This window comes from Dromaius novaehollandiae, chromosome 18 (genome assembly GCF_036370855.1).
Source record: "Dromaius novaehollandiae isolate bDroNov1 chromosome 18, bDroNov1.hap1, whole genome shotgun sequence".
In the NCBI taxonomy this organism is placed as follows: Eukaryota; Metazoa; Chordata; class Aves; order Casuariiformes; family Dromaiidae; genus Dromaius; species Dromaius novaehollandiae.
In genome coordinates, this window is record NC_088115.1 from 12,956,191 (window position 1) to 12,971,896 (window position 15,706).

Sequence of the window (15,706 nt, forward strand, 5' to 3'; positions counted from 1 at the left end):
GTTTGTTTTTTTACAAAGAATGAATTGCTTTGTAAGTCCAAAGTACCCATTTTAGGTGGACAGGTTCTGATCCTCAGTTTGAAAGTCAGAGAAAATGAATCAATTCTGCTGCAACACATAATATTTAAAGTGCAAAGCAACGGTGAAAATGGATGAAAGAAGCAACTTTTGATTTTTAAGCTTAATCCTGGGAGGATTCTGTAGTTTAACAGCTCACCAGAAGGTGTCAGTTTACTCAATGGAAATTGTTTGGTAGGCTGTAAACATCAGGTTCCCTTCAGCAGAGTACATTGAGTTTAGCCGGTTAGGCAGACACTAGCCGGGGCCTTGTCACAGAATAGCGTTTGCCGGTGGGTTTTGCCCATTAAAATTTGAGGATGAGCTGGTACGTATTCAATGGTGTAAGGATTCAGCTTCAGGAAGACTTTAACAAAATCAATTCACAATGACACCTGGTTGTGTCCGAGTGATAATGTAGTGCTCTCAGTTACTGCATTAAAAGTTTTATACAATACTGCAACAATCATATAGATGAGATATGAACTGTTTTAAATGTTGTTTGCTTACTGATGGATGCTCAGAATAACGCAGCATTGCCGCAGGATAAGGCCTGCTTTTCCTTTTTTTAGTGCGTTTGGAAATTGGAGGGATTTCACAGAATTTTAGTGTGTTCTCCTAAATTCATGCTTTTGGGTGATCACTTTAACCGTAGCTTGCCCAGCAGCCTTTGCAGTTACTGAGGAACAGGACGAAGCCACATTAAGTAAGAAGACAGCTCTCTGAGTCTGAGATGTGTATCTGACTCACATTATGTAAAGAAGTGAGTAGTACCACGAGGGGGCAAACTTGCAATTTTCGTGCAAGACTAAGGATTTGCCAGATACGAGAAAAATATATATTCTATTGGTTTGGTAGATATTTAAATTCCAAGAGAGCTAAGACGTTGGATTTTATTATGGGTTATGATTCTTGACACTGCAATGCTTTTTTTAAACTATGAATTACCAGATTCATGACTTTAAAATAGGAACAATCAGAAGAGCAACAGATCAAACAAAAACAGTTGAAGTTTGAAAAACATCGTATGAAAATATGTTTTTCTAAGAGATTTTACTCAAGGTTGGAAGTTATTTCACATAATGGCAACTTCATATTTGTGGAAAACGTAGTCTAATTTTATTTCATTTCTCGGTAATTTATCACAAATTCAGGAAAACCTTGCTAATGAGAAGAGATTGGAGTATTGCTGAAGAGCGCAACGGACTCTTCTTTTGTTCTTTTTAAAACCAGGTTGAAGCAGTCTGTACAAAACCTTAGGAGAAGATTATTATTTATTGGTGAGAGGTCAATAAAAGGCACTAATAAGTCATTTTAGTGTGTTACACATGTGACTTTTTGAAAATTGTAACTACAAAGAATGAATTAGTTACTTGCTGCCAATAGGGGTTCTGTGGACGGATGACTTAAGTGGCCAAGCCTGTGATGCCATTCCCTTGTTCTGAATAAACTGATCTCATTTTAATGCCTACATTCTTAATTTAGGAAGCATTTTATTCAAGCCATCTGAATTATAGAAATAATGCATACCATTTGCCTTCTTCAAGTTGTAGATTATCTTCTTTGGTCTGCAGCCTGGAAGAGAGATATGGGATAAATAAGAACTTTATTCTATTCTTTGCCTGTATGTGTCTTCCAGAATACCTAGTAAAATCAGTAAATATAACATAAGCTTACAATCTAAATTGTTTAGATATAAATTACTATTGCTTTGGGACATACATGAATTTTCTAAATCTGAGAGCATTTTTCTGCACTGACTTGATGCTTTCTTACTTAGGTTCAACATAAAAGTGCAATTGCAGATTGTAGCAAGCTTCATGCTTACTGGTGTTTCTGGAGGTGCAAAGTATGCCCAAAATGGACAACTTTTTGGCCGCTTTAAGCTCACTGAAACGCTTTCGGAAGACACTTTGGCTGGACGGCTGGTGATGACCAAAGTCAATGCTGTTTATTTATTGCCTGTCACTAAAGAGAAGTCAGCACAGACCCAAGGAACCAAAGAGAAGGTTTATGAAGCAGCTATTGAAGAGAAAACAAAGGATTATATCTTCTTGAGAGTATCCAGGGAATGCTGCGAAGAACTTAATCTTCGGGCAGATTGTGAAATGCAGGTAAGTCTGAGTGGAAGTGTTGGTATGCAGACTGTTTGCATTATGTCTCTTCCTGCTCCACTCAAAATAATTTCTTGGCAATATGAATAGGTATTTTTTTATTCCTCATTGTACACAGAAAGTATAGCATGGAGAAGAATTTCAGATTTTTCTTTCTTTATATATATATGTATGCTTTCCTGCTTTTTGCTTCATCTGTGGAGGGAGGAAAAGCTTCAAGCATTATGGTCAACCCTCTCCCTCTACATGGTATCTGATAGGTGGAGTTGGGACTTCACCAAAATTTATTCCTGAAGTAGATTCAGAATTGCACCAAATCCAATTAGTTGTCAGTTGTCTTACTGGGTTTTTCTTTTTTAATCCCATTTTTCAGCGTAGACAAGAAATTAAACGTGCTCGGTAGATCAGGTATTGGTGTACCTGCACTGACAGGGTCCGAACATTGAAATTATTGCCCATTTTGTTTACTGTTAGAGCTGAAAGTGCTGACTTCACAGAAAACATTGATGTGGAGAACACAGCAGGTTGCAGTCTGCTAGCAGCTTGCTTGTGTGATCGTCGATAGGTCGCCTGGTCCAGACACATGCCTGTCCTTGACTGCTTCAGAAATGTGCTAGTTTTTGGGCACCTCTGAGTGGGAATGTGGAGCAGACATGGCTTTGGGGTGTTGGACTTGAACAAGCAGTTAGCTGAACTGCAGATAAATTCAGCGGAGTCAGTCTTACCTTTCACCTTCTGGAGAAGTTGCTCTTTGGTGATCTGTTGTGAGAACCGTACTGCTGTATGTGTGAAGACAAGAAGATACGAAGTTTGTGTAAAGGGGAGAAATATTACAACTTAAATCTGTCTAGGAAGCATTCGGTCACAAAATGAAGAGTAGTAACACTTTTGGTAGAGAAAATTGTGTTGGCAGTGAGATCCAGTTTTTGTTTACTTTGAGGTTAGCCTGAAATGGGTGAAGAAAGAGTATTTGTTTTGAATAATTCTGTGTAGTTTGCAAACAAGACAGTGCAGGGAATGTAAGTGGAAGTGCATGTAATGGAAGACAAAGCCATAGTGAAATTAAATGCCCCACTCCTACTCTTCCCCTCTGTGTCTGCTGTAGACCTTGAGGTTGATCTTGCTACCAAACAGAAATAATCTCAAATTAAGGTCACTGGAATTGCTTGAAGTTAATCCATTTTCACCGAGGGATTATCTCCTCCCATTCATTCTGTTTTGGGGAAACATATGCAAGAATTCTAATGTCTTAATTTAGCATAGATAATTGGTCTGGGAAGACTTATGTTGTACTGGGCACTTGGTTTTGTGCTTATTTTCTTAAAACAATAATTAAACCTACTAATTGACTTATCAAAAACTCCACTGGAATGCAAAATGAGCTGAGGCTTTAATAACTGACTGACTTTTCTTTGAGTGTCTTATAAAACTTAGCCAGAGGCAACAAATTAGTTTGTAATTCCTCTATTCTGCATTAAGATTTGGGCCCTAAAGTTATTTGTGAAGTTGTTTAGTACTTCATAAAAATATCAGAGAACCAGTGGTCAAATCCTTAAACATTTACCTATATTGTGATCAGTTCTAATTGTGTGGAAAGTTTTTTCTGATTGTTGACTGAAAAGTAAATGAAACTTGGAAAGAGTTCCTCAGATTAGGATATTATAATTTAGATGTATAGTGTGTTTATTGAAGACACTGGGAATCTTCAATGGAGTTAGTATTCCCCATGTGATTTTTACATGTTGGTCAAATTGGTTTTATTTCTGTGTGTTTTGGAGAGGTTATGTGGTTTGTTTCCTTTCTCTTTCAATAATTCATCTAATGAACTTGCTGATCTTTTGCTTGCCTGCTGTCCTAGCTGAGGTTTTATCAAGTGCACCATTCATGAAGATGGGACGGAATGAGCTGGTACTTTAAACCCCTTGGCTGCTCTTTTTGGTGACCAACCTTTCATTAGACTGTTTTATTTTTGGAGTGGTTACACTGTTCCCTGTCCTTTGCTGTGAAACTGGCAATGGATTAACTTCCTTTCCCACTGTTTTCTTATTCTGGAATATATATTAAAGCAGGTTACATACCTCTCCTTCACAGATGGCCTCATTCAGTACTCCACAATAGCAAATTTGATTAAACTGTATTAAAACCAAAATGAACAACAAGCTGTTTTTTAAAAAAAAAAGTGGTGAATGCCTGTAGCTAAGAAGAGATGTTTAATGCAAGCCACTTTACTTGGACCCCTAGAAGGGGCTGTTAAAGTATCATGCAGAGGAGCATCACAGTTGTTCTGCGTTTACATTATCTCTCTAAAATTGGGTCCTCTGGTGTTAGCCTCGGGTCTGTTTGAGCAAGGCCATTTTTCCTGCATACATCAAACCCTGAGGTCGGGACCGTTGCCATTTGCTGGAAAGCCTTTTCCGAACATCTGCAGGACATGGTTAGGCGACAAAATTGGACGCTGCATAGACATGGATGGGACACAGATTTGGAAGGAATCTCAAGGTCGCCCTCAGGCAGGGTGAGCTGGATCTGTCATTCTTGACAGATGCTAAAGTACACTGCCTTTAAAGGCCAGGGCATTCACCAAGGGACTGGGTAGGCATAAGCTACGTGATGGGATGGGCACAGGGAGACAGGGAGGAAATTCTTAAATATTCATGTGTACTATGGAGAGAGGAAAAAAAAAAAGAAAAAGAAAAAAAAAGGTTTTCCTAACTGTTACAGTCGCTTTCGTGAACTCCACACTGAGTATTGCGCAGATGTTATTGCCCCTTTCTTTGGAGTTTTGGCTGTATGTCTTGTTGTAAAATGTGATAGTTGAGATAAATATTTAATGCCTTTATATCTGTGAGACACTGAACATTAATGGCTACATTCTGCACATATACAAGCAGACATTTATTTACAGCAAAGCTACCACTGATTTTACATGCTACATACTATACTATTACTTAAGCACACTAGAAAGAAGGAAGTGCTGTCTGAGAACTGCATTTTGCACATCCTTTTGAAAGAGATGATCTTCTTGAAGTAATAAAGATTATGAGTGCATCAGAAGGTTTTACAGTTGTGATCTCCATGGTATGAAGTAGCTTTATGGGCAGATAATGGGGTGTCAGATCCAACAAATACTTATATATGTAAGGCTAAGTTATTCCTCTGTAGGAGGAGGTTCATGGGAATTCGTTGTGAGTTTAGAGAAGCGGTTGTCTACTTTTCTAACTTTTTTTGTTGTTTTCAAGCTTGCTGTGCTACTTTGATAATCACAAGGATCTTTGATACAACACTTTTTTGGTACATACTATACAGAAAAAACTTATGTAATTGACTAGGACTTTTAATGCTTTTATACTTATAATTTTCATTGTGTCTGTATATAAGCTGTTAAAACAGATCATTTTAAAATACATTTTAGTGTTGCTGGGTGGTTGTTGAACTTTCTGGTTAGTAACAGTAATTATCGTGAGATTAAAGAGTGATTAAGCAATAAGGGACAGATTAATAGTGAGTCGATGAGTGCTAGAGGAGAGAATCAATAAATGTGAGGCAAGGTTTTTGTGCTGGCCGTGTGGCCCGGGTTAGAAGGGCTGCCGTCACCGCGGTGGCGTTTTGCTGGGAAACGCGGGGCGCTGGGCCAGGCTTTGCCTGCAGCATGCCTTTACTCCGGTTTTGTGCTTCGGATGTGTTGACTGGTTGTACAGAACCAGCTTCTATAAAGTGATTGCGAGAGCTATCAGTAAAGGTGACTGTGGAAAATTTAATATTATTGATATGTTTTCTAGGTAATTGAGGGGTGCTTTTCCAGGCAGGTTGAAATAATTTCTCCGCATGCTCACAGTTCACTGTAAATCTCAGTGCAGTACTTATTTGCTCTTGTTTAATCATGACATGTTCATTAGAGGTGTTGCATAATAGTTACATGACTATTTAGCTATAGATACAATCCTGGAAAAAAAACTTAATGTATATCAGTGACTTTGAAGTTGCTCAGCAGCTTTGGATGTCTTTATGCCTTTTAATATTAGTGCAAATTTGTGTGAAATTATTGATATCGGCTTCTATGTTAATTGTTAACATTTGGTTCTTTGGCTCAGCGCTGCGATCAAGATCATTTGTTTTTGGAGAAATTGATAAATACAAACTTAAATATGTGCAACTTACAACCTGAGTGAGATGTTTTCATGAATTATTTTCCCCAGCAGTTGATTTTTATCATGTCTTCAAATTTAGAATGTGTTTTTCTCTTTGCTCTTTTAGTATACATTTGTATGAACTAATTTTACCGGCTATTATTCAGTCTGGGTTTAACTGGGGTGTTAACATGCTCTGCATGTTGTTTCTGGCTTTGTACCAGGATTTTATTGGCATTATCTTTTATTTGCTAGCATTAAAAGACAAGTAACTGAGAGAACAGAAAATGAATATATTGATATGCAACTAATGTTTCAATAACTGAACATAATCAACAAGTTATATTTTTACAGGATGTTTGATTGGAAATAAGTAAGATTTGGGTTTTATCTCTGTTGGTCACATATCTGATGTATATCATCTGTTGATCTGTAAGAATTTCTGGCCTGTCAGTCTTCCGAAGTGGTTGTTATAACAAGGGATGGAAGCTTGTATTTTTAGAAACAATATTTCTGAGAGTTTGATTAATTGTTTTCTGAAAGTACAGTGGAATGTATTCGTGAAAGTCAAACAACTAAATTACATTACAAAAATGCTATATTTTGGTTCAAAATGGGCATGTTAACCTTATTGCAAGTCTTTTATGAAATGATGTTTGCTGTTTTCTTCCGAGAGTAGTTTGCAGGAAAATAAAATTGTAAGCTATCATATGCAACAAAGTCTAAACAGTGTTTTCTAAAGTAATCATTTTTGGTTCATCTGTTCCTTCATTCATTTTATACTGTAGGTTGAACTTCAGTTTCAGTTAAATCGCTTACCCCTCTGTGAAATGCATTATGCCTTGGACAGGATTAAGGACAACAGTATTTTGTTTCCAGATGTCAGCATGACTCCCACCATACCCTGGAGTCCCAACAGGTACAAGAGTACAAACACTTTAATATCAAAGATCGTATGGTAATGCAGTATTGAATTTCTCATAACAGATGGCTGAAACCTGCCCTAAAACAGGAAATATGCCTTGCTCTTCATTAATGGTGAGGATGGTTCAGAGAGGGGAGTGAAACTGTTCTAAATAAAACAAGAAAACTGATCCTCCTAACAGCAGTATATGCTGAGCAGTGTTCCCTTGAAGTAGAACTGGGCTTGTAATAGATGTTGCAGTTATACTGTAGCTGTAGAAAACAAATCTGCTATTGTTATTTACTGTCCTGCTTTTCTTCGTTGAAAATATGCATGATGCTTTGTAGGAGTGTAAGTACCAGTTGCGAGGAGTTTACTGTGCAAGATTTCATGCATGCAGACTTTCATTTGCATGAGCAGCCCGATGGTAGGAGGTGGATGCAATGAGTCCAAATTTGGACATATCACTATCGGGGATGACAGAAAAGGTATGGGAATGAGTCTTGGAAGCACCAGCATGGCACTTCAAGCAGTTCTGAGATTCTTTGTATATATGTCTTATAGTTTCCTTTGTGAAATATAAACCCCCTACGTAATAGGAATAGTTTTAAAGGAAACTAAGACTGATGCAGTGATGAGAGTGCTGAAAGCAGGAACAAGAAGTGAAAATAGTTTGTCTTGTAGAGGAAAACTTATGAAAGAGTTATATGAAGCTTTGTGGATCAGGGGATATGGTGAATATTCTTGGTGCGTAGGGAAGACTAAAAGAGGTATGAGGTTTCCATACGTAGACACCAAGGAAACGGGAGGTGCGTGGAATGGACAGTCTGTGCAGTGCAGGGCGGAGAGGAGTTGTGTGGTGTCTTGAAGGTGAGAGGAGTGTGATTGTGATGAAGCATGGATCAGGAGATAGCTCATGGAATAGAGGGAAAGTGATCTGGCCAGAGACCCAGGAAAGCTGGACAAAAATTACTGGAAAAATTTTAGTTTATCAAGAGATGGTAGAAGTGTGGGTGCAGTGTTCTGGTGAGGGCGATTGCTGCATGTGTCAAGGCTTTGATAGGGTAGAAAGAAGGGAACAGGTTTTGTATAGAGTTACTCTACAGAGCTAATGGAAGACAGTGACAATCTGTTCACTGACTTAATTAAGTTTTGGGTGAGTCTTACAGGGAAATAGGGTTTAGGAATAGTTTGGATATAAGCTGTGATTTGAATAAAAAGGTAAGCAAACTGGAACTTTGTTTTTTCCATTTTCTGTCAGGAAATTTATATTTACATACATTCGTATAATGGCTGCAGTTTATATAATTTATTTCTACAATGGTTTTGTAATTTGTGTGTGTGTATGTGTATATGTGTATATATATATATAAATGACTTACGTAACGGTTGCAGTTTAATTTAAGTCAATGTGCTGAGAATGTTTTTCCATCTGGTGGTTTGGTTTGCCCTACCTTGAGATTCAACACTTTCGACTGACTCAGAACTGTTTTTCCCTTTGCTTTTTTCTTTTATCGTTGTTTTATGTCCGTATTATCTTTCCAGTATTTCTTAGATTCTTCTGCCGGCTTTTTCATTGCTGTCTTACGAGTTAGGAATTCAGTTAATTCCCTCTTGATTTTGCTCCCTATTGCTAACTACTACTGATCGGAAGCTTTCCCAGCCCGTAAGAACCGTGGTGCTTGCACCAGGGCAGGTCAGGTTGCAAAAGTACGGCCATGTGTGCGTCAGCGACAGCTGCTTTTTACCCTGCATGTCTACGTTTAAATCTGTCAGTGGGATATTAAAAACTTGTCTACAGATCTTTAACCTCTTACGCTAGCTGGAATTTTTTGAAAGCATCTTCTGTTAATGCTGGTGTCATTAGCTGGTGACAGTATTAATACTTTTTTTAAAGTGTTTTCCTATTAGAAGTATATGCCTTAACGGTCTCAAAAAAAAGTAATGAAAAGTTTCTAATTAATTGGGTAGTCATTAGTTCTTTTCATTGTTAACTTCATCAGAGTTCATTTTCCCCAAACCCTGTGGCTGTGTAACTGTTCACTTTTAAAACTGACAACATAAATAATACTGGAGGGGAAGAAACATATGTAATGTTACATTTTGCATATTAATAGCAGATAAACATTGTATGTCTACTTAAATTTATTGTCAGATGAAGGGGTAGTATATACTTTATTCAAAATGCGTACTATGCAGGTTAATTATAGTCAGGTGAGATAAAACAAATCAAGCAGTGGTTAGATCGCTTTGAATAACTTCCTGATTTACTGCAAATATTATCAAAGCTGTGTGATAGACAGCATGGGATCCTTTTGCTACAGTATCATCTTTTAATATGCCTCAGAATGATCCAATCAATACAGTAGCATACAGACTCTTTAATTTCTTTAAAGCTTTTGAAATCTTACCTCATTTCATTTCTGATTGCCAGTTGATTTTCATGGTTTCTGTTTCTAAACTCTCTTGCCTCCTTTTGTACAGACAATGGGATGAGCAGTTGGACCCTCGACTAAATGCAAAACAGAAAGAGGCTGTTCTGGCTATCACTACTCCACTTTCAATACAACTGCCTCCTGTTCTTATCATCGGTCCCTATGGGACAGGAAAAACATTCACTCTGGCTCAGGCAGTCAAGCACATACTTCAACAACAGGATACTAGGTGAGATGGGGCACTAAATGTACAACAATACTTAATTAGCAATGAAAATGCCATTTTTTACTTAAATTCCAGTGGAAGGTAGAAGTATAGAATTTCCATCCAGCTTAAAAAAAAACAAAATCAAAAACCAAAACCCAAGCCATCCGTCATCGTTTTGAATGATAAAGTAATTTTATAGCCTTAGCCTATATTTTTCATTTAGAACAGAACTAATTAAAATTGACAATATGTAGAATCTGTGATTCGCTCGACATGAGAAGTTGTGCAATATACTAGATAAGAGCTGTTCCTTACTTAAAATCAAGTCTAGATTAATAATCACAAAATAATTATTGAAAAACTGTTTGAACTTTAAATCTTTTCATAACTGAGGGATTTGAGTTAAAGGGCTGAGTCATGCAAACTATGGTAGGTCAGTGGTTTCATTGAGAAGTGTGCAGGAAGATGGCCACTGTTTCCTTTTTTTTGTATTCTACTGCTTTGAATTGTTTTCTGTTTCTTCATTGCTTTTTTATTTGCACCATTTATTCCAGCAGGATTCTCATTTGCACCCATTCTAATAGTGCTGCTGATCTCTACATAAAGGATTATTTACATCCATATGTAGAAGCAGGCAATCCCCAGGCAAGACCTCTCAGGTATTTTTTTAAGGCTTATTATGTATCTATAAAATACTATTCTTAAGAAAAGGTGTCTATAAAAAAGGTTAAAGAACTTTTAAAACATGAAAGCATATTGGCATTTACCAGCAGTGCTTTTAAAAACATAGACTAAAAGGAACATGAAATGCATTGTCAACATAATTTTGGGTCATTTGTTAAATAAAGATAAAGACATCCTTTTTTAAGCTTTTATTATTTCTGTTGATAAATGTGTCTTTCCTAATGAGCAAACTTTTGATATGCTCCTCTAAAAGCTACTATGATAAAATAAAATGAATTTTAATTGTATTTTAATTCCAGAAAATTTTGACTCACATTTACAATGAGAATTTGGAAACTGGGGCTACCCACCTGGCTTTTTGAAGAAAAATTCTGATGTCATAGAAGCTTCATATTTAGAGAATCATGTGCAATTAGTTTGGCCTCTTCTGAGAAGTCAATATAAAGTAACTGTGTATGTGATTAAATGTACTTAACATGGGTATTTTGGGGGAATTAGTTAAGGAAAAAAATAGAGAAGAGGTGGAAACTAAGAGAAAGCAGGATCAACATGCACAGAAAACAGTAAGGGAGACTCTGTGGGCAGAAACCCAGTTCCCTGGGACTGTTTTGCTCTGTGATCACAGTGTGTAATATATACTGCTAGCTTAGTATATTTTTATCAAATTATGAGCACATTTTCTGAATGCCAAGGTGTGAGTTTATTACACTGCTAAGAAAGTGACTATGTGTGTTTACATGCTGGCTATTAAAAACCTTTCTGGATGTATATTTTTATGCAATGACATTAAAACCAGTCGAGTTGCAGGAGAGGGCTAGGTTTGCAGCCAAGGAAGAGAAGGCAGCTGATTTCTGAGAAGTTACCTTTGGTCTGGTTCTGTCTTAACACAGGTTTTCTTAAGGCGATTTGTAAAGCACTTTGTGATGAAAAGCCTTATGGTCTCTTAATTTTGCACCGGGGAAGAATGTATGTAACTGCCACTTTCAGGAATATTGAAGTGTGATTTAACAGAGCAAGGAGTTTAAAAAAAAAAAAAAAAAAAAAAGCCTTAAAACACAGCGTTACTGTGATTGCCAGGCTTTTGGTACCTTTTTTTATGCACTACATTCACCTGTATATTCCAGTCTCAGAAATACTAATGAATTGGTAAAACAAACAAAAGTGTTTCAGTGTATAATTCAAATGTCACTGAATGTTTTAATTTAAACATAATTGTTATAGTGTTTGTTACAAATGCTTCAGAAAGTGCTGTTGTAGGTTGTATGAAATAATCATGATGCCCCTGTGAAGATTTCCCCTTTGGAAAAATGGAGGCACCTCTGAAATTGTATATAGGCTTATACATCCACATGTATATGTATTTCCAAATTTCTTTAAAAATACTGTGTGCAGGTGAGAAGCATATGTTGTTTGAAAGCTATCTGAATGTTGACCTAAGCTAATAGGAGTTAAAGGGTCGGTTAATATGAAGTGAAAGCTAGAACTATATGAGATTCCTAGTGTAAAATCAATTTAGGGATCTGTTGCCTTTCTTAGGGAACTGTTGTCAAGAGATATTTTCAAATAAAATCATTACTGTTAGTTTAAACAGGGTGCCAGAGTCTTTTGCAGTTTGTTTTAAGGAAAAATCAAGTGGAGCAGAATCAGCTAAGTGTCAAAGCAGCACGTGTTTCTAAATGGCTAAACAGTATGTTTTATACTTTTTCTTTGTTTGCTATACAAGTGATGAATTTGCTACAAATGTTTCCATAGATTAGTTGGGAACACCATAATATTTACATTATTTTGAAAAAAGGAAAGCTTAAATATTTAATAATGAAGAAGTACTGAGAACCATGTGAATATTTCTGTAAATTTCTCTGGGTAAGACACACACTAAACTATCCTGTCAATGATAAGGTTTGAAAAAGTTTGAAGTTAGAGTTTTTGAGTTTTCTCTAAATATCGTGTTATAAATTCAAATGACTTTTTTTTCCAATGAAATAATTATCTATGCCCTTTGGAAATGCAAAGGCAGAATGAAGACTGATTGAGTCTGAGCTCTGCACCTAAATAAAATATCAACAAAGCCTGAAGGCCAAATTCTCATAGTCCTGATGCCCATAAATAAATTTTTACCCGGAAAAAAAATCCCACTGGGTTTTATTAGATGATTCCAGTGTGTTAGAGGCACACTCCAAAACCTACCTCTCACTTGACAGTGAGACAATTTTTGTTATAGTTATGTAGATTAATGCAGAAGTGTTTCTAAAACAACCCTCCCCTCTGCCCCCAACTATATTTAAGAGGAAAGAGCCTTGGGTTAAGTGCTTATGTTAGCAGCTTAGACTCTTGGTTGGAAGTGTAGAAAAGCAGGTGCCTTCAGAGGGTGAGTCAGAGCAGGCAGAGGGGTGGTAACTGGTTCCCAGTAGGCACTGTGGGTAGATATCCGAGGTTATGAATGTCCCCCGAAAACGCTTGTCAAGACCTAGGAAGCAGGTAGAGCAGTTTCTCTGTATGACTGAGCATGCAGTGATTGAGGTATCTACATGTTTATTACTATTTTACCTGTATGCCTCAAATTTAGTTGTATACGTATGCTATTTTTTTAGAGGAAGAGGAAGGTGGTTGATACAGCTATTGCTATTTTTTTAATGTATGTATTTTTTATTTATTCCTGAACATTTTATTGCTGAATACGAGCTTAGCAATGTCAGAAAAAAGATTGGTTCTATTTAAGATACCTCAGGTGAAACCTCTCTGGTTCACTACCCCTTATCTGAATTTCTTAATCATGCTATCACTGTGTAAGTACTGCCTATATCCTGAAACCAGCTAGCTTTAATATGTGGCTGCTAGCTTTATGCAATACCCAGACTATCAAAATGAATCAATCAGAGCAAATCAGAGTCTGAGTTAAAACAAATATCAACAGTGTGACAGAATATGCCATTTGCCTAATTGGTTGTATGTGATGTGGAGAACATTAGTAAGCTAAAACAAAAGTCATACTGAACGACATGTAGCACTCATTAGCATTTTATTCCGTGAAGACTTTTTGACTGTGTGTTAATTAGGTGTTAAATATTCTCATTTACGAAAATTTAGGCTGCTGTGCAATTGCCTGTTTTCTTACAAGGAATTCTTGTCTTGCTATGATATTAATTTTAAGGATTTAAGTTCTGTTTTGTTATTGGGAGCAACAAGAAAGGACCCCTGCATTTCTTTAGTCCTTTTGCCCTAAACATAGAAACATAAGTAAATGCAGAAGTCAGGGCTGTTCTTGATACCCTTAACCTGCTCATCCTGAACATGCAGCAAGCAGTTTTCTCTTGGAACATGTCCGTGTAACTTCACTGTATTTAACTGCACTTGAAAGCAAGCAATCAAGGCCTCACACAGAAATTAGAGTGGGGCGGCATGGTGTTTTAATTTAAATTGACAATTTAAATTGCCAGAGGCTGGAATCATCCCTGATGTTCACAGTGGTCATAGCCAATACCATCCCTCTGCACAGCTCAGGTTTTTGCTGTGAAGTACAAAATGTGCTCCTCACTCGAGAAGTGTTAATCTACCTTCAGCTATTTCTGTTTAGTTCTCAACTAAAGCCGTCCTTTGAAACTGCTTGTATGTATCTGGAGGTAGAATTGTGCTGCTTTCCTGTGAGCTCTTTGATATAAAACACGTAAATATATAACTAGCGATCCAGAATCAGATCTGAAAGGCCATTGCAAAAATCTCAGTATTTCCTGATATTTGTTAAAAGCTGTATAGCTAGCATTTTATACAGATCTTGTCTTTAATATATTCCTGTTTTGAATGAATGTAGAGAATGTAGTAGAGAGCTTCTAAAACATATATGTGGTTTTTGTTTTGTTATCCCAGGGTTACTTAACTCTTCCTCCCTACAAGAAGTCAAGGAAGTCTGTGGAGAAATAAAGGTGTGGGCTCAAATCCCTGTAACTAGTATTCACCTTTGATATTCTTAGGAAAGTAAATATTATCACTTTTCATCTGATTTTAGACTGAGCAGATACTTTTCACTGTTGTAACAGAGATGACTTACAGTGGCTTTAAAAACATTCCTGTAACAACCATTACCCCTTTTTCTGAAACTGCCTAAAGTTCTCATGCTGAAGATGGTATTCCCTTACCTTATCAGATGTTAGTATGCGTTTTCAGCCACTTTTGTCTTGAAACTCTAGCTTCTATCTTATCCCGTCCTCAAAGGAGGACTGGTTAAAAAGTTTAATTTTCAGATTATCGGATCCTCGTGTGTGTTCTGCATCCCGTGGATCATGCTTGTACATGAGAGTGAGCCGCTCTTTTGGAGGGGGATCAAAAGAAATGAAAGGGAGAAATCAAGTGCTTTTAGATTTTTCTTTAGGGTTCTTGGGACTGCTTAGACTTTTTTTTTCCAAGCAGAGGCCTGAAGTGAGACTGCTAGGTCTCTTTTTCTTCTAAGCTTCCATGTTGCTTTTGCTTGGGGTATTTCAGGTGAGAAGTAACTGCACAGATCTGAGGCGTTAGGACTGGAATTTCTCCACGATGAGTTCTCTGGAGCACAGCCTGTGGGAGAGTCCTGGCCTTTGTGTCAAGAACTGGAGAGAGGTGTTTTTTCCAGTTCAGGACAGCAAAAGAAGTCTTGGAGAATGTAAATTTATTCCCCATTGACTCCTTGTTGTCATGAGAAGTAGGAGTTATTTCTGTAGGATATGAGTGGAAATCAAACTCCGCTTAGCCTCCTCCGGAGGTTCTGTTTCTGGACTCTCCCTTTATTGGCTTTTGGAAGTGTTTCCCAAGTCACTCAGGAGCAGTCCCCGCCTGAAACATGACCAAGGAAATGATTTTGACTCTTAATTACTGATACAAATCTGTTACTTTTGCAAATAATCCATTGTGCAGATTGGTATTTTGATGAAAATTTATCAATGGAATCAAAATGTGGAAGAGTAGGAAAGATTCAAATTGGTTAACTTTTAATAGAAATATTTGGGACAAATTATATTTTGGCATAATTGTTGAAGTTGATGGAAACATAGGGGAAACATAGGTTAGCTGAGAACTTGCTCCGTTCTTTGGATGGTCTTCTAATGTAAAGTCCACAAAAATGCAGAGAGTGAGATGTTATCATTCATGTTAAGTAGGTTAAATACATTTTTGTAATGCATTCATTTAGCTTTAAGAAAAAAACTGAA

At 37.0% G+C, this 15,706-nt stretch overlaps 1 protein-coding gene across 6 annotated transcripts in view; it reads left to right on the forward strand.

Annotated features, from left to right (window-relative positions):
* Positions 1-15,706, forward strand: part of HELZ (helicase with zinc finger) — a 93,915-nt gene that overhangs the window by 38,561 nt on the left and 39,648 nt on the right. For 4 of the 6 annotated variants that reach the window (XM_064522747.1, XM_064522751.1, XM_064522750.1 and 1 more), the window contains 4 exons: positions 1,838-2,171; positions 7,087-7,217; positions 9,687-9,866; positions 10,400-10,504. In XM_064522747.1, coding sequence (XP_064378817.1) covers positions 1,838-2,171; positions 7,087-7,217; positions 9,687-9,866; positions 10,400-10,504 — 750 coding nt within the window. The remainder of the gene's footprint in view (positions 1-1,837; positions 2,172-7,086; positions 7,218-9,686; positions 9,867-10,399; positions 10,505-15,706) is intronic. The other 2 variants (XM_064522748.1, XM_064522749.1) reach the window with 2 other exon arrangements.